This window comes from Meriones unguiculatus, chromosome 14, assembly GCF_030254825.1.
Source record: "Meriones unguiculatus strain TT.TT164.6M chromosome 14, Bangor_MerUng_6.1, whole genome shotgun sequence".
In the NCBI taxonomy this organism is placed as follows: domain Eukaryota; kingdom Metazoa; phylum Chordata; class Mammalia; order Rodentia; family Muridae; genus Meriones; species Meriones unguiculatus.
Window position 1 is genome coordinate 73024073 of NC_083361.1, and position 26119 is coordinate 73050191.

At 38.8% G+C, this 26119-nt stretch overlaps 1 protein-coding gene across 1 annotated transcript in view; it reads right to left on the reverse strand.

The window, feature by feature from the left end:
- Nucleotides 1-26119, reverse strand: part of Folh1 (folate hydrolase 1) — an 84575-nt gene that overhangs the window by 37303 nt on the left and 21153 nt on the right. The window contains exons 5-7 of the mRNA XM_021659025.2: nucleotides 15591-15716; nucleotides 14348-14534; nucleotides 7749-7842 (exon numbers count right to left, since the gene is read on the reverse strand). Coding sequence (XP_021514700.1) covers nucleotides 7749-7842; nucleotides 14348-14534; nucleotides 15591-15716 — 407 coding nt within the window. The remainder of the gene's footprint in view (nucleotides 1-7748; nucleotides 7843-14347; nucleotides 14535-15590; nucleotides 15717-26119) is intronic.

Here is a 26119-nt window from a genome sequence, read left to right on the forward strand (position 1 = left end):
TGCTCTTTTCATAACAGAGACAAACTAGAAACATCCTAGATGTACATTGATAGATGAATGAATAATGAAAGTGTGGTACATATGCATAATGGGATAATATTTTGCTCCTAAAAATGAAATCATTAAATTTTCAGGTAAAAAAGTACAACTAAGAGAATCATCCTGAGTGAGGTAACAAAGAACCAAAAAAAAAAACATATATAGTACATATTCTCATATGTGAATATTAGCTCAAGTTTTCAATATGTACCCTATTATCTGTATAAGGACAGAGTGTAAGAACATAGTAAGAGATTAGAGAGGATGGAAGCAACTCTCAAGGTAGGGGAAATAGAATATATAGTTATGGAGAGACAGGGGAATACTGCAATTGGAGGATTAAAACAAACAGGGAGGGGTAAGGGAAGTAAGGAAGGGAGTATGGGAAGGAGCTACTAGAAGTAAGGGCAATTTGAAGGGTCATATGGAAACTTACTATGGTAACAATTTCTAAAATATAACTATATATGAATTAAGTCTTAACAGAGTCACCAAATAATGGGGGAGACAAAGCCCCAACTTCACATCTCTTGTCACCAAGTGAAACCTCCAGTGCCAAGTATGGGTTACATCTAATTGGGTTGTTGGTCAAATGGGCCCCATGAAAACCAATAACAAGACTATTGGCTGCTCTCCCCAAACTGATTGCCTAACGCAACTGTATATCTCATTGAACAAGGAGATATAGAGCTGGTACCCAACTAGATCCTTTACTTCTATTGACTCATGTTCATGGTATTAGAAAGTACTCAGTATGCTATCAGAGAAACAAACTAAATGACAGCCCAGGTAGAAAGCCTTGGTAAACAATAGTGACTTGACTGCATAATATGCTAGTGCATTAGTAGCACAAATGCTGTGGGGATACCCAATCAATATCTGATTGTATTTAAGGCCCACTCTACAATATGGAACTCATGTCTGACACTCCTGTAATGGCCAATAATCTGAGAACACATGGGCATGGCCAATGGGAAAACCAAATAATAATGTTCTGCTACATGAACATCACAATAAAATGACTCTTAACAACATTCTGCTTAAGCCTATAGATGAATGTTTCACTCAACCAGCATCAGAGAAGCTTCTTTGTGTAGGAGATGTGAATTAATACAGAGACACACAACAGGATGATATGTAAAGAGTGAAAGACCTGGAACACTACATCCTAAAAAGGATGTCTTCATCAAAACCCTCCACTGAAGGCTCAGGGAGTCTCACTAAAGACTTTAAGGATGCCAGGAAAACTGCTTTCCAAATCCATCACGACTGATGCACATAAGGAAATCAAATGGCAGCATGCACAGGGCCTACACAGGTCCAAGTCATATGGGCTTTACACCCAAGAGTGGCAGTGGACATAAATGGCCATCATAACCCAGAAGCTATCTCCAATGGACAACCTTTAGGAAAGAAAAAAATATTCTCAGATTGTGACTCACTGGGCATGTAAATCACACTTAAGGGAGGCCACATGTCCAGCTGTAGATGACAAACACAAAATGGACTCGGTGATATTTTTGGAGACATTTTGTCTCCTTATCTTTTGTTTATTGATTGTGTACCTTACTTGTCCTTTGATTATCTTTTATTGGTTCTCATTTTTGTATTATGTATTTTGTGTATTCGTGTTTCTTGTTAGTTATTTCATTTTTCTGTTTTATTCTTTTTTATTGGTCTGCTTGTTATATAAAAAGGGAGAGGAAACAGTGATCAGAATATATTGTAGGAGTTTATTTTGAATAGAAATATATAGGTTTATGGATATATATATATGTTGCTTTATTGATTGATTGATTTATCTGGTGGATGGAGAGACAAATAATTAGTTAAGAGAACTCCCTCAGTATAAATCAAAATGAACCTGATATTTCACCTTACACTCATCAGAATGGCTAAGATCAAAAACTCAAGTGAAAATACATGCTGAAGAAGATGTGGAGAAAGGGGAACCCTCCTCCATTGCTGATGGGAGTATAAACTTGTACAAACACATTGGAAATCAATCTGGTGCTTTCTCAGAAAACTAGGAATAGTGCTACCTCAAGATTCTAACACATATATCCTAAATATGCTCAACTATACAACAAGGACATTTGCTCAACCATGTTCGTAGCAACTTTATTCATAATAGCCAAAATCTAGAAACAACCTAGATGTCCCTCAACAGAGGAATAGATACAGAAATTGTGGTACATTTACACAATGGAATACTACTCAGCTATTAAAAACAAGGACACAATGAAATTTGCAGGCAAATCATGGGAATTAGAAAAGATCATCTGTTTTTCATCTTTTTGATTATTGTCATTCATTACAATTTTTTCAACATGTATCCCAGCTGTGTCCCCTTCCCTTATCTCCTTCCAATCCCACCCTCCCTCCCTCTTCTCCCCCTATGCTCCTACCTTAATCCACTGATAGGGGAGGTCCTCCTCCCTTCTATTTGACCCTAACCTATCAAGTCTCATCAGGACTGGTTGCATTGTCTTCCTGTATGGACTGGCAAACCTGCGCACCCCAGGGGGACGTTATCAGAGAGCCTGCCATGGAGTTCCTGCCAGTGAAAACCCCTGTTCCCCTTACTAGGGATGCCACTTGGAGACTGAGTGTATAGGCTACATTTGAGCTGGGATTTTAAGTCTTCTCCATGCATTGTCCTTGGTTAGGATATCATCCTCTTTAGGGCCCCCAGGGCTCAGGTTTTATGGTTCTGTTGGACTCTTTTTAAATCCCCTGTCCCCTCCACGTCTTTCTATCTCCCTCTTTATTCATAAGATTCCCAGCACTCTGCCCAAAGTTTGACTATGAGTCTCGGCATCTGTGTTGATATCCTGCTAGGTAGCATCTTTCAGAGGCCCTCTGTGGTAGGCTCCTGTCCTGTCCTGTCTTCTCCTGCTTCTGATGTCAATCATGTTTGTCCTTCTGCATGAGGATTGAGCATCTTCCTTAGGGTCTTCCTTGTTTAGATTCTTTAGGAGTATAGATTTTTTTTTATCCAATTGTGTGGCTAATATCCACTTATGAGTGAATATATACCAGTGTCTTTCTGCTTCTCGGTTATCTCACTCAAGATGATCCCACCATTTCCCTGCAAATTTCATGATTTCCTTGTTTTTAAAAGCTGAATAGTATTCCATTGTGTAAATGTATCCATTCCTCTATTCAGGGACATCTAGGTTGTTTCCAGTTTCCGGCTATTATTGATAGAACTGCTACGAACATGGTTGAGCAAATGTCCTTGTTGTATAGTTAAGCATATTTTAGATATGTGCCTAGAAATTGTATAGCTGGATCTTGAGGTAGCACTATTCCTAATTGTCTGAGAAAGAGCCAGACTGATTTCCAAAATGGTTGTACAAGTTTACACTCCCACCAGCAATGGAAGAGGGTTTCTCTTTCTCCACATCCTCTCCAGCATGTACTGTCACTTGAGTGTTTGATATTAGCTATTTTGATGGGTGTAAGAGGAAATCTCAGGGTTGTTTTGATTTGTATTACCCTGATGAATAAAGAAATTGAGAATTTCTTTAAGTGTTTCTCTGCCATTTGAGAAGTCTCTGTTTAACTCTGTAACCCATTTTTTTTTTTTAACTTGGATTACTTGGTTTGTTGGTGTATAACTTAATATATTCTTGATATTAGCCCTCTGTCAGATACAGGGTTGGTGAAGACCCTTTCTCAATCTGTAGGCTGTTGTTTTGTTCTGACAAAAGTGTCCTTTGCTTTAGAATAGCTTTTCAGTTTCATGAGGTCCCATTTATTGATTGTTGATCTTAGAGCCTGTGTTGTTGGTGTTCTATTCAGGAAGTTTTCCATTGTGCCAATGAGTTTAAGGCTCTTTCCCATTTTTTCTTCTAACAGGTTTAGTGTGTTTTGTTTTATGTTAAGGTCTTTGATACACTTAGGCTTTAGTTTTTTGAAGGATGACAAATATGGATCTATTTGCATTTTTCTACATGTAGATATCGAATTAGAGCAGCACCATTTGTTGAAGATGCTTTTTTCCATTGCATGGTTTTGGCTTCTTTGTAAAAAATCAGTATCCATAGGTGTGTGGGTTTATTCTGTGTCTTCTATTTGATTCCATTGATCCACCAGTCTTTTTGTATGCCAGTAGCATGCAGTTATTGTTACTTTTGCTCTATAGTACAGCTTGAAATCAGGGATGGCGATTCCTCTTGAGTGAGGTAACCCAGAAGCAGAAAGACATACATGGTATTTACTCACTCATAAATGGTTATTAGACAAAAATGAAGGATAAAATCTAGACCCCAAAAAACTAAACACTTACATAAACATCTCTAACTCCAGTTCCATGAGATCTGATGCCATCTTCTAGCCTCTGTGAACACCAGCCACTCAGATGGTGTACATACACACATGCAAGCAAAACGCTTATACATATAAGTGTTTTAAAATCTTAAAAATAAAATAAAATACATCTCTGGACCTAATTTGTCATGTGTATCTAGGAACTGAGAGCATCTCTGACTGCATGCATGAGACATACACATGATCCAGTCAGAGAAAATTCTAGAGTGAAGTGGTGAGAAGGCCAGAGTGGCCTATTCTCTGCTCAGGAACTATTGTAACTCCTAACTGCTGGGAGACGTAGAGTACATTTCCCTTAGGAATGAGACCCCAGAGAGGCTACCTGAGCTCCTACAAGCTATGCACCTTCTGACAGCTCTGAGTGAACTCTTCAGGGTAAAAGAAAAAAAAAAATAAGAGCACATAAGGTTGGGCAAGAATAGTTGTGGAGGTGGTAGGAAAGAAGATGGAGGTGAGCAAATGATGGGTTGACTTCAACAGAACAGTATAACGATGTATGAAATTTTTAGTCAATAAAAGAATACAAATCATTAAGATTATCTTCTATAAAAATAGATGGATTGATAGATAGACAGACAGACAGACAGACAGACAGACAGACAGACAGATAGATAGATAATAAGTTGGTCAAGTAACTCATATTAAACTCAGCGAAACACAAATAAAAAGAATGAATGGTGGCAGGAGGATTTGTTGAGAAGTGTTTGTTGGAAATGGGAAGAAGCTGAGTGAAGGCAATGGGAATGACTCAATTTTATTATATAGATATATAAAGCAATAGAAATTACATTTTTAAAAAATAATCTTTACAAACAAAAGAATATGCATCAGGACTGAAGTAATAAATAATGAATTATAGAAATAACAGAGAAAAGAAGAAATAACAGAGAAAAATAAGTGACAGCATAGTTTCTGAAAAGATCAATAAACAGGCAAGCCATACTGAACAGTTTAAAGGCAGAAGGAACTGACTCCAATAACTCAACACAAGAAGGGACACAACTACCGCCTTTATAACAACGCAGAGACTTACAAAGGAATAAAATGAAGAACTATACACTAATAAATTGAACAGCCTATATGAGTTGAATAAATTCCTAGAAAGTTGCACACTCACAAAACTGACTCAAAAAGAAAATATGATCAGATCAGGTAAAGGGGGCGAATGAGGATAGACATCATCCAGATAGACAATTGGCTTCACTATTTCAAATGGCTTTACTTCACAAGGCAAATGGCAATTCTTCGGGCATTCTTTCAAGAACCAGAAAAAGAAACACTGCCAACGTTATCTTATATGAAATATACTAATCTGAAGCCACAAAAATATTGAGGAAAAAAATGAAAGAATCAATATTTAAAAAATACAAAATGAACCTGGTACTTTTAGAATCATATAAAATATGTTTTCATAAAAGCGTGGAAAGGGTATGTGTGTGCTATCCATATACTGGTGAGAAGGTTACAGTATAATCACTCTTGGTTGTTAGTTTCTTATCAAAATAAATATCTTTATGTGACTCAAAATTGAACACCAGAAAAATGAAGGTTACAGTGGTATGAAATCCATATAACAATTATCCATAGTATCATCTTTTATAACAACAAAAACAGGGAACAATGCCAGTTATCCTTCAACTCAACTAGTGAATAGTTAGCCTGCATTATCATCATGTGGTGGAAAACCTCAGCAATAAGAGAAAGGAACCCCATGAACAAAACAGCCTGCTTAGACACTAGATATAATTTGAAATAAATAGCATTTGTAATTTTTCAATCAAATAATTATCCTACCTCAGGATTTAGGTAATATTTACCTCTTTATTCAGACCAGCAAATTAGTAGACATGACAAAATAAAACTTATGTCTAATTCTATAACATTTCATGCATTCCCTTTTTGATTATCAAGAAAATATGGGCTCATTTTAATACATTAATGAACTGGAATCACAATATTTTTAAATCTGCTTTTTAACTTAATGGATTACAAATACATTCCATATAATTAAGTATTCTTGTCCAATATTTATATATATTTTATTGTTTTGTATACTATCATAGCCAGTGACATGTTTGAAGGTGCTAAAATTTTAAGTATCTCCATTATTACTAGTTGTACTAAAATGACAGTCATCTTTAACTAATATAAATGCTTAGCTTTATTTTATCAATGCATTTATCTAAATGTGTAGCCCATTGTGATTTAAAGATTGTACCATGTACTGAATCTTGACCCAAATGTTACAGTTAATAGCCCAAATCTAAAAATGATATACCCATAGATTGGACACATACCTCAAATTTCTAGATATTGAGATATTTACTTGTGAAACTGGGGACCTTAAGCTGCTCATATAATGCTTTCTCACTGATGTGGTAATGAAATGATTAAAAATGCTTTGAGGCCGGACATGATGGAGGATACTTGTAATGCCAGGACCTGGAAGGCTGAGTTATCAGGAGTAACCTGTGCTACATAGTTAGACCCAGTTATAAACCCAACCCAACACAATACACCTGAAAAAAGAAACATGACAGTGTTTTGATTATGACATAATTGTCAAGGTGCCTTGACTCTATAAACTCTACTTTTAGAGAAATTCTTTTCCTTCTGGAGGACAGTGAAGTAGGGAGGGCATGCAAATGGGAGACAGTAAGACAGGAAAGGTGAAAAGTTTAACAATGTTGGCAGAAAGGAACAAAAATACAGATTAAAACTCTATGTTGGTGGGTCTTGTAATCTGTTTCTCAAAGAAGTATAAACTAAAAAACAAAAATGAAAATATTGATGATAAAAATAAAGGTACACGGAGAAAAGGCTGGGGAAAGAGCAGAACAGGAAACTAGAGAAAGCTGGAAAAGTGTCAATAGGCTCAAGTGCCATTACAATACAGGGTAAAGGACAAAGAAAGAGAAAAAAGGAAAGAAAGGTACAGTGACAGTGTAACATTTACTTGAGTGAGGCAATCTAGTAGTCATCAACAGTCTAGCCTCCAAGGTATACTATGTTTTCGGGAGAAATCTCTTGTCATGCTTGACACAATCATGCCTGGCCAGCCTGAGAACATGACTGTGTCACAAATGGGCAGATGGGTCTTTTGACGTCATGGTTTGGAGAACTGATCAATCATTCTCCTTCCAGTTGAAAATCTAGAATGACCATTTTCATGGCTGTCACATATTTTAGGTGACCCGATAGAAAATAAATTGCCGAACCAGAGCCAGTATTCTTTAAATTTGTGAAAACATTTCTATATTGCTTCGATCACTGAGACTAGGTTACCAAAATTTGAAGATAGAAGTAAAACATTTGAAAATTCTCAAAAATTAGAAATAACAAAACAGGCATTTTTTTTTTCCTGTCAAACTTACTCGAGGAGTTTCTGTGCATCATCGTATCCAATTGGATGGACAGGAATTCGTGGAAGGCCAACAGCTTCTGCCAATTCGTGCCTATAAGCGTATTCTGAAAAAAAGAAAGTGCACATTCGGTCACTAAAAACAGTTTTCTTTGGTCTTCTCGGGGGAGAGCTTTTGCAAATAACATTAAATATGATCTTTAATGTATTCAGACACGGTACAATTCTAAGCGTCAAAAAGAATGCTGAGAAACTGAAACTCATCTACGTGCCTGTGAGAGTATAGAGTCACATAATGTCTTAGAATAACTCTCTTTAAAATGTCAGTCCCTTTTGTCTTTACAAAGCTTTTCAGTTGCGTGAGGTCCAGTTTACTAATTCTTGATGTTAGTGCCTGAGCTGTTGGTGTTCTGTTGAGAAATTTTCTCCTGTACCAATGTGTTGAAGGCTATTGCTTACTTTCCCTTCTATTAGACTTAATGTATCCATTTTTCTGTTGGGGTCTTTGAAACACCTGGACTTGATTTTTGTACAGGTTCATAGATATGGGTTTCATTCTTGTACATACCAATATCCAGTTAGATGAGCACCATTTGGTGATGCTGCTTTCTTTTTTCTGTTGTACATTTCTGGTTTCTTTATCAAAAATCAGGTGTCCAGAGGTGTGTAGATATATGTCTGTGTCTTCTATTTGATTCCATTGATCAACATGTCTGTTTTTATGCCAATACCTTGTGTTTTTTTATTACTAAAGCTCTGTATGTAGCTTGAGATCAGGGATGAGAATACTCCTGGAAGTTCTCTTATTATACAGGATTGTTTTAGTTATCCTGTGTTTTTCTCTTTTTTCATATGAAGTTAAGTACTGTTCTTTTAAAGTCAGTAAAAAAATTGTAATCGAATGTTGATGGGGATTGCATTGAACCTGTAGATTGTTTTTAGTAGGATGGCCAGTTTTACTATTTTAATCCTTCCAGTCCATGAGCACAGAAAACCTTTCCACCTTCTTATATATTCTTTCTTCAATTTCTTCCTCAAAGACTTAAAAGTTTTTATCATACAGTACTTTTATTGGCTTGGTTAGGGTTCCACTAAGATATTTTGTATCATTTGTTGCTTTCTGGAAGGGTGTTGTTTCCCTGAATTTTTTTTTCGACCCATTTGTCATATGTATGTAAGAGGGCTACTGTTTTTGTTGTTGTTTAAATTTGTATTAATTGCACTTTATTCACTTTGTATCCCCACATAAGCCCCTCCCTCCTCCCCTCCCAATCCCCCCTTTCTTCCCCCTTCTCCACGCATGTCCCTCCCCATGTCCAATGATAGGGGAGGTCTTCCTCTCCTACCTTCTGCTCCTAGTCTATTGGATGTCATCAGGAGTGACTGCATTGTCTTCCTCTGTGGCCTGGTAAGGCTTCTCCCCCCCAGGGGGAGGTGATCAAAGAGCAGGCCAATCAGTTCATGTCAGAGGCAGTCCTGTTCCCATTACTATGGAACCCACTTGGACATTGAACTGCCATGGGCTACATCTGTGCAGGGGTTCTAGGTTATCTCCATGCATGGTACTTGGTTGGAGTATGAGTCTTAGGAAAGACCCCTGTGCTCAGGTTTTTTTGGTTCTGTTGCTTTCCTTGTGGAGTTCCTGGCCTCTCCAGATTTTACCATTTCCCACTTCTTTCATAAGATTCCCTGTGCTCTGCCCAAAGGTTGGCCATAAGTCTCAGCATCTGCTTTGATAGTCTACAGGGCAGAGCCTTTCAGAGGCCCTCTGTGGCAGACTCCTAACTTGTTCCCTGTTTTCTCTTCTCCTTCTTCTGATGTCCATCCTCATTGCCTTTCAGAATGGGGACTGAGCGTTGCTCAAGGGACAACACATGCTGGAGAGGTTATGGAGAAAGAGGAACCCTCCTCCACTGCTGGTGGGAATGTAAACTTGTACAACCACTCTGAAAATCAATCTGGCACTTTCTTAGACAACTAGGAATAGGGCTTCCTCATGATCCAGCTATGCCACTCCTAGGATACTTTTTTTTTTTTTTTTTTTTTTTAGTTAATCTTAAACCCAGCCACTCATGGGAATTTGCAAAGACCAGGGAGCCTGTAGGGGTCTGACCTTGGTCCTCTGCATATGTTATGGCTGAGTAGCTTATTGTTCTTACGGAAATCCTAATAGTGGGAGCAGAGGCTATCCATGACTCTTTTGCCTACTTATGGGACCCTTTTCCTCCTACTGGGTTGTCTAGTATTGATGTGTTGGTACATGTCAGGTTTTTCTGTAACTTTTTTTTGCCATGTTTTATTGATGTCCCTGGGAGGCATCCTCTTTTCTGAGGGTAGTTAGAGGGGCATGGATCTTGGGGAGAGGGGAGGCAGACAAAGAAGACACTGAGGGGGGAGGAGAGGGAGAAGAAACTGTGGTCAGCATGTAATATATGAGGGATATATAAAAAATAAACAATAAAATAAAAAGTGCAGTGTGTTTGCATAAAAATGAAACAAAACAAAAATGTCAAACAGAAAAATGATCTATTGAGGACCTCCATTTCTGGTTATTCACCCAAGGAAAGAGATGAGGTAGGAAATATGGGGGCAGGGGCACAGATAAAACTATGGTTCATCTTAGGACTCCTATGGTAACCCAACACAGTACAAGTGTCTTGAAATATATACATATATGACAGAATTCTAAATGGACTCACTTAATAACAGTGAAGATATAGCTCCAACTAGACTTCTGTCATTGTCAAGTAAAACTTTCATTGCTGGGAATGGGTTAAATCTGAGTTATCAGCCAAAGGGGCTCCATGGGAAACCCAAAACAACCTGGCCTATTGTTGTGGCTTTTAGTTACTCTCCACAGTCTGATCGTAAGACACTGTTGATGACTGAAATTCCTACAAAACTTATTGAACATGGAGCAGCTGAGTTAATGCTGACCTAGAGCCTTCACTTCTTCCAACTAGTGTTCATGGTACTGGAAGGTACCCTATAAGCTACAAAGGAGAAAGGCAAACAGCAACCCAGCTACAAACTTTCCGATTTGAAATAATAACCTTCCTGTAAGACGCACTAGTGAAATACAGGCACAAAGACTGTGGGAGCAATAAAACAATATTTAATTGGATTTAAGGTCCACTCTGGAAAATAGAACCCCTCCCTGACATTGCTCACATGGCCAAGAATCTAAAACTAGAAATGCCAAGGACCTAGAGGAAAATCACATACTACTTTTCTGCTGGAGGATTACAGCAGTAAATTGACTGCCAGTGGTATTCTGTTGTTCTCTTAGATCAGTGCCTCACTCAGGCATTATCAAAGAAGCTTACTCCTGCAGTAGATGTCAACAAAACAGAGACCCACAATGGGACAATGTGCAGAGAGTGAGAGACCTTGGAACATTCAGCTCTAAAATGTATGTCTCCATCACGTTCCTTTCTTCAGGTATTAGAGAACCTTCCAGAAAAGGAAGCAGATTTTAATAGACAGAGGGGGTTAAAGAACACCAAGGAAACAAGGCTTTCTAAATACAGCATAAATTATGCATGTATGAACTCACAGAGACTGCAGCAGCATGCACAAGACCTGCACAGGTCTATACCAAATGGGGTCCTAGAGCTGAAAGGAGAAGTGTACAAAAGCTCCCATCCTTAACCTAAAAGTTATCTCTAATTGGTAAACAATCACAAATAAAAAATTTGTTTTCCCCAAAAGAATTTTACGAGGGGATACAAACCATTCTTAAGGGCAGACTCAATGGCCAGCAAGAAATGACCTACAAAAAGATTACTGATTGCCATCTCCAGAGGTTCCTTGTCTCCTAGTTTTCAAGGGGATTATTTTTACTCCAATGGCCCTTTGTATATATGTATGGCTTTCAGTTTTGTGATTTTATGGGATTCTTATGTGTGTATGTGTGTTTCTTATTCTTTTTCTTTCTTTTATTATTTTCTGTTTGTTTTGCCCTATTCCAATTTATTTGTTTTCTTTCATCTTATGTTATTTTAATAGTATTTTTTAGATACTTATTTGTTTTCTAATGAGAGATAGAAATGATGTGGGTTCAGATGGGAGGGGAGTGGGCAGGGCCTCAGAGGCATTGGCAGAAGGGAAACCATAATCAGAATATATTATACGAAATATTTATTTTCAATAAAAGAATAATAGAAAAAAGTAAAATTTAAACAAACAAAAATGTAAGGGCACAAAAAGTGACAAATGTTATCACTAGGGATTACATGTTTCCCCTTAAAATCTGATCATTTTAAATGTGCAGATTAAAAAAACAGAAGTTCCAGTTAATTTTATTTTCACAATTTTTGCTTAATAAGAGCAACTTAAGTTGGAAGAACGTTCATTTTTAGTGTAGAAATGAAAAGATAAGAGTATGTAAAAGGCAAGCAGAATCAGCATTTTCTTTCCATTTATATATGCAATGATCTGTTTAATATTCGAGGTTTTTCCTTTTTCACATTCTTTGAAAATTTATTACATGGATACAATGTATCTTGATTGTGTTTATACTACTTCTCTCCCTCCACCTCCCCATGAGCCACCAAAAATTTCAGTCTCCCGATTTTATGTAATTTATTAATAATCTACTGGACTCAATTAATACTGTTCATATCTAGATGGGGGTGGGGTCATATACTGCAGAGTGGGAAGCCTATCCACCCACACCTATGTGACTCTCCTTTATGGTAGAGTAAAATTAAGTCATTTTAAATAATGAGAACATCTACGTCAGTGCTCTGTATTTTAAGAAAGATCTACAAATCCTCTAAACACATAACCTTTATAAGAATATACTAGTTGACAAAGCAGAGGTGAAAAATAAATATGTAAAGGTCATAGGTACTTCAGCAAACTCCTTTATCCATGTTATAAATACTCGCTCTGTTCCAAACTATGAAAAATAAATGAACCTTGATTTTGTAGACATCGTCTGATAATTGAATACATCAAAAACAATTTGGCTATTTTTTAATTAATGATTGACGAGGAAGCACTTCAGCCAAAGTAAGGAATATGGACTCTGATACAACATAGGACTTTGAACTCCACTGCCCTGCTTAATGGTGCAGACGAACTGCTTAAATCTAGTCTCACTCATTCTCCAAGACAAAGATCATAGGTATCTTTTTGTCTGTAAGATTGATAAGCTGTCAGTTAAGAAACACTTCTTCGTAATTTTCCAGTTATCTTCTCTTTTTTAAAAATTTCATTTATCTATTTTTTATTACAATTTATTCACTTTGTTTACCTGCTGCAGCCCATTCCTTGTCTCCTCCCAGTCCCACCCACCCTCCTTCTTCTCCCTGTATACCCTTTCCCTAGTCCCCTGATATGGGAGGAACTCCTTCCCTTCTATCTGACCCTAGCCTAACAGGTCTCATCAAGGCTGGCAGCATCATATTTCTCTGTGGCCTAGTCAGGCTGCACACCCCAGGGGTTGCTGATCAAAGACCCAGCCACTGAGTTCATATCAAAGACAACCTCTGTACCCCTTACTAGGGATCCCACTTGGAAACTAAGCAGCCTATGGGCTTTCGCTGAGCAGGGGTCTAGGTCCTCTCCATTCATGGTCTTTGGTTGGAATGTCGGTCTCTGCAGGCCTCCTGGGCCCAGGAGTTTTGGCTCTGTTGTTCTCCTTGTAAAGTGCCTGTCCCCTCCAGGTCTATCTCCCTCTTCTTCCATAAGGTTTTCTGCACTCTGCCCAAAGTTTAGCTATGAGTCTCAGTATCGCCTTCTAAACCATGGAAGAGTCTTTTGGAGGTCCTCTGTGGAAGGCTCCTGTCCTGTTCCTTGTCTTGTCTTGCTTCCGATGTCTATCCTGTTTGCCCTTTTGAATGAGGCACTTGCCTTTTCTTTCTTTTTTTTTTTTTCAATGCGGTTTATTCAGGAACATTGAACAATCCTCGGACCCCGGGGAAAGCCAGCCCACAGCTTAAATAGCCTCTGGGTAGCCAACCCAGGCGTGCCACGGGGGCAATGAAGATAGGTCCACATACATGGAAGCAAGCCAGATCCTCGGCCTTAGCCGAGCAACAAAAGCTGTTATATCCTTAGTGCACTATCTAAGCTCTGTATCTTTGGTGGACTACCTAATCATATTATAAGACTTTTTGCTCTTCTATTTATTACTAGAAAAGTAAAAACTGCATCCATAAAAATTATAAACTTTGAGTAAATTACTTCAGCAGGAAAAGCCAACTTGGCCAAATTCATGTGCAGAAAAAGGCAGAATAGTGCAAACATGAGTCCACAGATAATTCATTTTTAACCCATGTTCACTGTTGATCATTGAACATGTTGGTGCAGAATTATTTTAAATACCTTCTTGTTGTATTCTATCTCCACCTCTCTGTAAGTACCATGTATTATATTATAGTACATTTTAATATCTCAAAATGTCTGAGTTCCAAACCTATCGGGCCCAAGCCTTAAAGTATGAGCTAAGGAACATGACTGACGATTTTCAGAATTTTAAACATTTTTATATCTATGACTCAAAAAGAATAAGAAAAACATTCTTAGTCATGCTGTAGTAGAAATAGTTTACAACATCATTTGAGACGGTCAGTTTCTTATGATGGCTGGGATCTAACTACTCACCATTTGCTGGGTAACCTGGTGTGAGGGGGTCACCCGCACCATTAAGATTTAAGACATTCCCGCGCTGAACACCCCCTCCAGGAAGGTTCCAGCCATCCGGATAGGACTTCACCCCAGGAACAAAGTAGTCGGCAGGGTCTGAGTACAGAATGACTCCTTTTGCTCCTGCAAGTTGAGCATTTTTAACCTAGAAGACATGGGGTTCCTTTTTTGAGTTTAAGTTGCTCTACACTTAATAATGGCAGATGCCAGAAATCCCAAACTTGAGTAGCTAAGCTCCATCTTCTATTGTAAAGACCGGGTCTCGCTGAGACTCCAAGAGTGGACATTAATTCACTCTGTAGCAAAGAAAGACCTTAAACTTGCAATCCTCCGGCCTCAGCCTCTCAAGGAACCACAGCTATGTGTCACTAGGCCTGGATCCCACTTTAAGGTCTAAAAGTTGATGGGTTTGCACAGCAGCAGACCTAGAACTTTCACATCATAGTGGGAGCAAGTGTTTTGTTATCCCCTTAAGTCTTCTAAAAGCATAATAAGCAAGTACAATCCCTAAGACAAATTCTTATTAAATCTGTGTCTGAAAAGGAGTATCAGCTTCTTTCACTACCTATAATAATGATTCACATTGAATTTTATTTGGGAAAACTTTGAAAATAATATTACTGGAAATGAGTAGGAAACCCATTGTGAGTTTCTTTGCGTTTGTTTGTAAGTCAGGGAAACCTGCAGGTACAGAAAAATCTACTGTGTTCCCTTCTGGCAAATACAGGCAGAACTTTAGCAACACAACTCAAAAAGCAAAACAAACTTATATTATTCTTCCTTGTAAAGCGGGAGATTACAAAATAAAAAGAATAATGATCTCAGAAATTTAAAGAGACGGTTCTACACTTGCAAAATACATTACGATAGATATTTTGGATTGAGATTGAACTTTAAAAGTATTACCTTGTGTGCATTATACAAAAGATTGGGATTCATAGTAATTTCACACATGAATATCGTGTGCTCTGATTATATTCACCTACTAATAATCCTCTTCTTTCTCCCATCATCCTTCCTCTTGCTCCACTTCTTAAAAACAAATGAAGACCCTCCCTACTACTTTTCCACGTACATTTTGTTCTTTCTTTTTGAAATCTAGATTGCACTTCTAAGGGGAAAAATGTAGTATTTTTATTATTTAACTTAACACTATGATCTCTAATCTATCTACTTTCCTGCAAGGTTGTCATTTCTTTACCTTATTTCCTCTGAACACTTTCCCATATCTGGCAATCACAATCTTTCCAGAACAATTGATCTTCATGTCCCGCTCCAGTTTAAAGAAATCTTCAGTTCGTGCGTAGTTAACATACACTAGATCTCCCTGTTAAGACGAGGAACAATTAAGTATAAAATGTATATATGGAGGCATCTCTGAATGAGAGATTTTTGATACTGAAAGAGGGATCAAGCTTGAACACCCAGGAAAGCCAGGACAGATGGGCCTCAAATGAGACAGTCAAGGAAGAGGTTAACTTAAGTTAAAAACATAATTCGCCAGGTTAAGGGACACATAAATTAAATGATTAATTTTCTTTATCTTTTATTGAATAAGTAAAAATTGTAGAAATGCCCCAAATAATTATATAAGTATTCAGGCTATGATGTGCAATCTGAAAAAAATTCAGTCACCATAAGTTGAGAAGCCTTTGATAAAGATAGCTTTCTTCTGTGTTGAGTGCACATTCAAACTGGAGCAGAGTAGATTGTCACAAACATCAGAAGCCAAAAAATGCCCTGTATTTCAGGAAGTCTGGGTTTAGTCATTTGTATGATCAGATGGAAGCATTATGTCTCAACACTGTCATTTGGGTTTTTTTAATCTTATTTTCTTTTTAAATTATTATTATTTATTACAACATATTCATTTTGTATCCTGGCTGTAGTCCTGTCCCTCATCTCCTCCAGATCTCATCCTTGCTCCCTTTCCCCACCATGTCCCTCCCCTAGTCCTCTGATAGGGGAGGTCTTCTTCCCCTACTATTTGACCCTACCCCATCAGGTCTCATCAGGACTGTCTGGATCCTCTTTTTTTATGGCCTAGTAAGTCTAACTTGCAAGGGGGAGTTGATCAAAGAGCAGGCAATCAGGTTCATGCCTGTGACGGCCCTGCTCCCCTAACTAGGGAGCCCACGTGGAGACTGAGATGCCCAGGGGCAACATCTAAGCAGGGGGTCTAGTTCCTCTCTATGCATGGTCCTTGGTTGAGTCATCAGTCTCTGCAATACCCACTGAGCCCAGATATGTTGGCTCTGATGGTCTCCTTGTGGAGCTCCTGTCCACTATAGGTCTTTCTATCACCCCCATCTTCTATAAGATTCCCTGCACTTTGCCCAAAGTTTGGCTATGAGTCTCAGCAAATGCTTCAATATCCTGCTGGCTAGAGTCTTCCTGAGGCCCTCTGTGGAAAGCTTCTCTCCTCTTCCCTGTCTTCTCCCACTTCCGATGTCCATCCCATTTGCCCCTATGAATGAGAATTAAAAATCTTCTCTACCCCCCCATCAGTGGACTTGGAAAGGGGCACGGTGGAGATGAGGGAGGGAGGGAGGGAGGGACTGGGAGGGAATGAGGGATCGGGACACGGCTGGGATACAGAGCTAATAAAATGTAACTGATAAAAAAAAATAAAATTAAAAAAAAAATCTTCTCTAGGGTCCTCCCTGATGTTTAGCTTCTCTGGGAATATAGATCTTAATATATTTATCCTATATTATATGTCTAATATCCACTTATAAGTGAGTATATACCATGTGTGTCTTTCTGTTTCTGGATTACCTCACTCAGGATGATCTTTTCTAGTTCCATCCATTTGCCTGAAAATTTCATGATTTCTTTTTTTTAATTGCTGAATAGCATTTTTATTGTGTAAATGTACCACAATTTCTGTATCTACTCTTCAGATGAGGGACATCTGGGTTGTTTCCAGATTCTGGATATTATGAATAAAGCTGCCAGGGACAGTTGAGAAAATGTCCTTGTTGTATGGTTGAGCATCTTTTGGATATATGCCCAGGAATGGTATAGTTGGATCTAAAAGATCTTCTGGAGGTATTTACATCCTGATCTCAAGATGTACTATAGATCAAAAGTAATAAAAATGACATGGTACTGGCAGAGAAACAGACCGGTGGATAAATGAAATCAAATCAAAGACCCAGAAATAAACCCACACACCTATGGACACTTGGTTTTTTTACAAAGAAGCCAATACCATACAATGGAAAAGAGATAGCATCTTCAACAAATAGTGCTGGTCTATCTGGATGTCTACATGTAGAAAATGCAAATAAATCCGTATTCATCACACAAAACTGAAGTCCAAGTAGATCAAAGGCTTCAACATAAAAGAAGACACACTAAATCTGTTAGATGTAAACGCTGGGAAGAGCCTTGATCTCACTGGCACAGAAGACAACTTCCTGAACAGAACACCAATAGCACAGGCTCTAAGATCAAAAATTAACAAATGGGACCTCATGAAACTGAAAAGCTTCTGTAAAGCAAAGGACACTGTCATCAGAACAAAACAACAGCCTACAGACTGGGAAAGGATCTTCACCAACCCTACATCTGAAAGTGTTAATATCCAGAATATATAAAGAACTCAAGAAGTTAAACACCAACAAACCAAATAATCCAATTTAAAAATAGGGTACAGAACTAAGCAGAGAATTTTCAACAGAGAAATATCAAATAACAGAAAAACAGTTAATGAAATGTTCAATGATTTTAGTAATCAGGGAAATGCAAATCAAAATGACCCTGATATTTCAACATACACCCATCAAAATGCTTAAGGTCAAAAACTCATGTAGCAACACATGCTGGAGAAAATGTGGAAAAAGGGGGACCCTCCTTCATTCCTAGTGGGATTGTAAATTTGTACAACCACTTTGGAAATCAATCTGATGCTGTCTCAGAACACTGTCATTTGTAAAGTGATTTTGCAAATGCTTTTTTTCCTCTAATCTAGTCCTAAACTAATTCTGAAAAGTAATGTACACATTCATTTATTTTGCACAAACATCTAAAAGAATGTTCATCATACTTTTATGACACCAAGTGTGTGCAAGTAATATCATTTCCAACATACTATAAATAGCAACATTTCAGAAGCAATTGCATAGCTATTCATTTATATCTGAAGGAATTTAAATACTACTTCTACTTATTTACAACCTAACTGCTTCCATTTAAAAATGTATGAACACAGTGTGAAAACATGTATTAGTGGTATAATAATTATTTAGGCTCTCAATTCAATAATAACACACACACACACACACACATCAATTATGACCCAAACCCAAACCTACATATGTCTATATTTTGCTGTACTTTGATGTTTTTGACAATTGCTTTTTTTCATAAGCATTAACATAGAAACTTTTGTGATGGACTGGCTCTAAGATAAACTGCCTAGATCCCTCTTCAGTGAATAATGTGCTTTGGGTGCAGGGGAGGCTCTTCAAAAGAATATTAGAACTTGGATGGAGATCAGTGCTCTAAAATGCTGTCTCCTGGACTCAGAGTCTCCATGGTTACCAGCAGAATATCAAGGCAACCAAAAATTCCTACATAGATGCATGAGGCCCAGCCCCCAACTTAAAACCTATTGGCAGTTGTTAACTGATAGTAGAGGAAGAATCATCCTTTCCCAAAGGAGTGGCCACTGGTAGGTTTCCCTTTGCTCCAGTAGATGGCCTCACAACCATGCATGCATGGACGGCACAAGCTGAAATAATCATCCAAGAAAAAAGAAAGAATAAAAAAGAAAGAGGAGAGTGATAGTGAGAGAGACAGAGACACAGAGAAACAGACAGAGACAGAAAGAGATAGAGAGACAGAGAGGCAAAGAGAGAGGAGAGAGAGAGAGATTAAATTGGTCTGTTCAGATTTCTGATTTTTACCAATAAGTTCTTACTTGGAAAAACCCACAATTTTGGTGAGCATATCCTCCATAAACATTACAAAATAATAGCTATATTTTGATAAGTCTGCACCCATTGTAAAACAAATTATTCTGGAGATGGGATTGGAAAAGGCAGTGGTTTAAAATGTTGCAAACAAGTAAAATGTAACAAACATAACCCAATAGGCAAGTTGTATTCTCAGTTAGAAAACCACTTTGTTTTTAGACAATGGCCTTCTTATATGATTCACACTGCACTGTTATTGTTCTATGATTGTGAATCTAATGTTACCCTTTGCTTAGAATTTCCCTTATTCTTTCAAGCTTCTATTTTCCTGTCCTTTTGAATAGGAAAATTTGGGTGAGAAAAGCAGTGGTTCTTAAGGAATGGTCCTGAAGTATAGCACCATAGAGGACCTTGTGAGAAGCCCATGAACTCTTGGGGTAAATTCTTCAACCTGCTGAAACTAACAGGCTAGACACCAGAACTGGGGCCTTGCAAACCCTCCACTTATGACACACATTAAACCCTGAGAAATACTACATTGTGTTTAAAAACATTGTGAAATTGTAAATTTCAAATAGCCTAATGCGTGGGCCAGTGTTATTCATGCCTCAGAATTCAGAAGTCATAGATTGAAGGATTAGTATTCGAGAAATGTACTACTGCACACAAACACATGAGACATATAATTAGTAGAGAATAAATAATCTGCTTGGGTTACAGGTGGTGCAGGAAATCACAGAAGTCAACACATGTGCCTTCTATTTTGATGGAAGCAGCAATCCCATGAAGAATACCTTCCTTTTAGCTCACTGTTCAGTAATGTGGAAGAATTTAAGCATGTTTGAAGGAAAACATATTGATGTCTCTGACTTCTTTTTAAAGAGGAGGGGGAAACGTAAGCTAGACTGGTCTCAAACTCACCACAATCCTCCCGACTCATTTTTCTGAGCTCTGGGGCTACAGGCCTTGGCCACCACTCCTGGGGTATTGTGCTTTCTTTTGAGTAGAATAATTATATAATAAAAAATTTAGTGGATTGCAATGATTTACTCAATAGAACTATGAACTGGGTTATATCTATACATGGTCCTTGGTGTATGGATATAACCTAGAACCCCTGCTCGGATGTAGCCCATGGTAGCTCAGTATCCAAGTGGGTTTTCCTAGTAAGGGGAACAGGGACTATTTCTGACATGAACTCAATGGCGGGCTCTTTGACCTCCCTCCCAACCCCCCCTCCCCCAAGGGAGGAGCAGCCCTGCTAGACCACAGAGGACTTTGCAGCCAGTCCTGAAGACACCTGATAAACCAGGATCAGATGAAAGGGGAGGAGGTCCTCCCCAATAGGGGACTTAGAAAGGGGCAGGGAGGAGATGAGGGAGAGAGGGTGGGAGTGGGAGAGAATGAGGGAGCAGGATACAGCTGGGATACAAAGTTAATAAGCTGTAACTGAATTTTATGTAAGAAGTGGGAAATAGTAAGAGCTGGAGAGGACAGGGTCTCCACAAGGAGAGCAACAAAACAAGAAAATTTGAACACAGGGAACTTCCCAGAGACTCATACTCCAACCAAGGACTATTCATGGAGATAACCTAGAACCCCTGCACAGATGTAGCCCATGGCAGTTCAGAGTCCAAGTGGGTTACATAGTAATGGGAAGAGGGACTGCCTCTGACATAAACTGATTGGCCTGCTCTTTGATCACCTCCCCCTGAGGGGGGAGCAGCCTTACCAGGCCACAGTAGAGGACAATACAGCCACTTCTGATGAGAACTGATAGACTAAGATCAGAAAGAAGGAGAGGAGGATCTCCCCTATCAGTGGACTTGGGGAGGGACACGCATGCAGAAAGGGGAGGGAGGGTGGGATCGGGAGGGGAGGAGGGAGGGGCTTATGGGGGGATACAAAATGAATAAAGTGTAATTAATAAAAGAAAAAAAGAACTATGAACTGATCTGGCTATGCCTATAATTTTCTCCTGGAAATATACTATATCCTTATTGAGAAGTACAATCTGTTTTCACACAATCTTTTTACTACACAATACATTTCACAGTGCTTTTCAGCTGCTACACACCAAGCTAATTTTCTAAGATTTTTCAAGTATACGTGATGAATTGCAATAGTTTTAAACTACACTCCATTGCCACTGGTGCAATTATCTCATGGTATTTTTCTACATGTTTGACTCTAATACGACAAATTTATCTTAATCTTTGAAATGAAGCTTTCTTGGTATCTTGTATGCCTTTTATCTAGTCATATGTATCTCTTGGTTGAGAAATATTGCAAATAATGTAGATGACTTTTTAAATGTTTAAAGTACAAAAAATATATGAAGAAAAATTGACAAAATCAAAATTTGGAACTTTTTATAATAAAGAGAAGTAGAGACAAAAAAGGGCCAATGATTGTAAACTTAAAAGATAGTTGCAATACCTCAAAGTGTTAGGGTTTTACTTAAAATTCTGAAGAAACTGATAAAACTTAATAGGAAAATGTTTAAAATGTGCCAGGAAAGGAAAAGAGTTATAATTAGCCATTTGCAAAGTCAAAAAACAGATTAGTTGATAAATATGTATGTGTAGAAATGAGCAACTCTATTTGCAATCAAGAGGAACATAAATTAAAACAAATTAAGCTAAGTAAAATTATAGTTATATAATTTTGAGTGTTTATAAAAATTTGAGGGAAGAGGAACCACCCACATATTACAAATAGCTGTATAAATTGCTACAGGCTAGATCTGAGATAATTCCTTGTTCACTAAAATATAGCAATCTCATTCTTTGTTTACTGTGCACAGAGAAAACCTCAAAGAAAAGAAGAAGAGGTGGGATGGGGGGATGAGGGGGGTTATAAGCTGGGATACAAAGTGAATAAATTGTAATAAAATAAATAAATAAATGGGGGGAACCTCAAAGACATATGACACTGCTGAAAAAAAAATGGAGACTGACGAAAAAATCATGTGTTCAACACCAAATGAATGGGCAAGTTACTTTCAGGGAGCACATAAGAGCTGACCACCGCAGATGACCATTACAATATCACAATAGTGATAGAGACAACGTGAGCTAATTACTCAGCTGAACTCTATAAGGACCATCACAGTGAACTTCTGACCACCTGACTTCTGCAGATGACCACCTGCCTCCCAGGCCACACCAACACTGCCCTCTCCTAGAATCCCATGCCTCCCCTGAAGGATTGGTTCATTCTCACACCTTATTAGGGAAGGGCAGCAAAACTCAAGATACAGATGGCATAGCTTAAGCCTTTTGGCCACCATTAAGTGTCCCTTATAGCCTCCCATTTGCCCTGTTGCCAGGTGATGAGAGCCCCCTGCCTTTCTTCCCCACCGTGGGGAAACTCAACACTCTGGAAATCCTCACCATTTCTCTTTCCCACAACATGTCCTTCTGCCTGAGGCAAAGAGCCTTAGGCTGTTGCTGCTTTGGGCCCTTCCAGCTGCCTGTATTAAAGATGCATGGCTTAGTGACAACTTAGGGCTTTTGGTCAGCTGCTATCTGTAGTATATGAGCCAGCTCGCACAAGGCCAGACAATTAGGCCCAGGCCCAGTCCTTTTATTTGCCATCTCCTCTACCAGGGAAGACCTGTCCTCAGTTTCCCTCACAAACTCTGGAGCAGCTTACTCACTGAGGAAGCTGCCAGAGGCAGACTAGCAATAGGAAAATTACTACACAGCTAAGACCTGCCCACTCTGACATTCTGAGAAACTGGGGGTCCTGGGGGGGTTCATCTGAGGAGAAGACATCTGATCTGGCAGGAAATGGTCTAAAGGAGCAGCAAGTGAAAAGGTCCTGAGGCAGGCTCTTATGCTAGCTCACATGAAGGGTTGCAAGGAGGCTGGAGCATCTGGCTCAGAGCCAGAGAAAGGGACTGGAGTTGGGGGTGGGGGTCGTTAAGGGTCTAGAGATTGAGATGAAGCTCCTGGAGGCAGGGCAGGACTCCCAGAGTATAGGGTAAACTATGGGCAAAATGGAAGCTGGCAGGTGTTTATTTCACTCTCAGTGCCTCGCTGAATAATGGTCTGGGCCCTCTCCTATCAGTCACTAATTAAGAAAATTCCCTATAGATGGATCCTATAGAGGCATTTTCTCAGTTGACGTGTCCTCCATTCAGATGACTCTATATTGTGTCAAGTTAACATAAAACTAGTAAAGGCACCCGACATTCTGTCTGAAATGTCCAGCAGACTAGACCATGGTAAATACAGACCCTCACATGGAGTACATGGCACACATAGGTTTTTCCTTTTATCCTTATCTCCCTTGTTAATCTGTTAGATTGCATTCCTAAAGCTGGCCACCAAGATACACACTCTTATTTGGTCACTGACTCATTCCTGAGTCTGATCACCAAGATTCAACTACCAAATCCTCAATCCAGTAACCAAATTTCATTTTTTTGACTGCTCAATTAAAATACCTAATCAGAATTTACCAACATGTCTTAACTCATTGTAACACAGACCTCCCTTTCTTCCCTTCTTCAAATTAATACTTTTGAAGCGATTTGCTGCAGTTTCTGCCTGATAAAGATTCAGTCACCTTGTCTTTTGGCTTATAAAGATCTCTTTGCATTTGGCCTGTGATTGTAAATTGGTGTTTAGATGTAGTCTGTGCCTAGTCTGGGTCCAGAGTAGAGCACCCCATCATATGTGGATCCCTTCACTGTCCACCTGGGTATCATTGGATCCAGTTTCTGAGGTGTTATAAATTCCAAGAAGAGTCATGTGGCCTTGTGTTCAGTATTCCTTGTGTGTCCATGTTGAGACTTGTGTTTATGTTGTGATAAATACCTCTTCTACTTAAAAAATTAATTTTATTGTAACTCACTAGTTGTTTTAATGTATAGGGATGATTTGTTGCATGTATGTCTGTGTACCACTTGATTGCCTGGTGACTGAGAAGGACAGAGGAAGCCTTGCAATAACTTGAGGCTAGAGCTGTAGACAAGTGTAAATTCCATGTGAACAGAGGAACTTTAATTCAGAACATGGCTGTTCTGACAAAAGATAACACCCAACAACCTTCTAGGTCTGTGTGATCTGGCTAGAATAAAAACATGCCTTTACTCTGCCCAAAGTTTGGATAAGAGTCTCAGTATCTCTTTCAATAGCCTGGTGGATAGAGTCTTTCGGAGGCCCCCTGTGGAAGGCTCCTGTCCTGTTTCTTGTCTTCTCCTACTTCTGATGTCTGTCTTGTTTGCCTTTCTGAATGAGGATTAAGAGTCTTCCCTAGGTTTAGGTTCTTTAGGGCTATCGATTTTAGTATGTTCATCCTATATTATACGGCTAATATCCACTTATAAGTGATTATATACAATATATGTCTTTCTGTTTCTGAGTTACCTCACTCAGGGTGATCTTTTCTAGTTCCTACCATTTGCCTACAAATTTCATTATTTCCTTGTTTTTAATTGCTAAGTGGTATTCCATTGTTTAAATGTACAACAATATCTGTATCCATTCATTGGTTGAGGGACATCTAGATTCTGAATAGTTTTCAGATTCTGGCTATTACAAATAAACCTGCTATGAGCATAGTTGAGCAAATGTCCTTACTGAAAGGTAAGACATTTTTTTGATACATGCCCAGGAGTGGTATAGCTGGATCTTGAGGCAGCACTATTCTTAATTTTCTGAGAAAGCACCAGATTGATTTCCAAAGTGGTTGTACAAGGTTACATTGCCACCATCAATGGATGAGGGTTTCCCTTTCTCCACAACCTCTCCAGCATGTGTTGTCCCTTGAGTTTTTGATCTTAGCCATTCTAATGGGTGTGAGGTGTAATCTCAGGGTCGTTTTGATTTGCATTTCGCAGATAACTAAGGACATTGACCATTTCTTTAGGTGTTTCTCTGCCATTCCATATTCCTCTGTTGGGAATTCTCTGTTTAGCTCTGTACCCCATTTTTTTTAATTGGATTACTAGGTTTGTTAGTGTTAAACTTCTTGATTTTTATATATTCTAGGTATTAACCCTCTGTCAGAAGTAGTTTTGGTGAAGATAAGGAAACTTTGTAGAAGAAGAGGGAGACCGAAAGCCTTGGAGGGGACAGTAACTCCACAAAGAGACCAATAGAGCCAAAAGCCTGGGCCCAGTGGGGCCTGCAGAGACTGATAGTCCATCCAAGGACCATGCATGGTGAGGACTTAGACCCCTTGTTCAGAGGAAGCCCATAGGCTGCTCAGTTTCCGAGTGGGTTCCCTAGTAATGGGGGTAGGGGCTGTCTCTGACATGAACTCAGTGGCTCTTTGATCACCTCTAGCTGGGGGGAGGTGCAGCCTTGCCAGACCACAGAGGAAGATGATGCAACTATCCCTGATGAGATCTGATAAAATAGGGTCAGATAGAAGGAGACGAGGTCCTTCCCTTTCAGGGGACTAAGGAAGGGGCATAGAGGGAGAAGAGGGAAGGAGCTACAGTGGGAATACAAAGTGAATAAGTTGTAATTAATTAATTAATTAATTAACTAACTAAAAACATGTCTTTAATCAAGGAGACAGAAGCAAGCCCATCTCTGAGCTCATGGCCAGCTTGGAATAAAGCATGTTTCAGGTAAAGAAAAGCTGAGGTCCAGGCATGGCGGTACATTCCTTTAATCACAAACAATAAAGGTAAAGTTAGTTTGTAGAAGGAAGCACCCATGTTTGAAAGTGATGTCTAGTAGAGTGGCAGAAAAAGTGACAAATCAGAGAAAGATATGACAGAATAGGGTATACCCAACTCTCATGAAAAGAGAGGAAAGGGAAGCTACCTAAGGGGCAATGCAGAGAG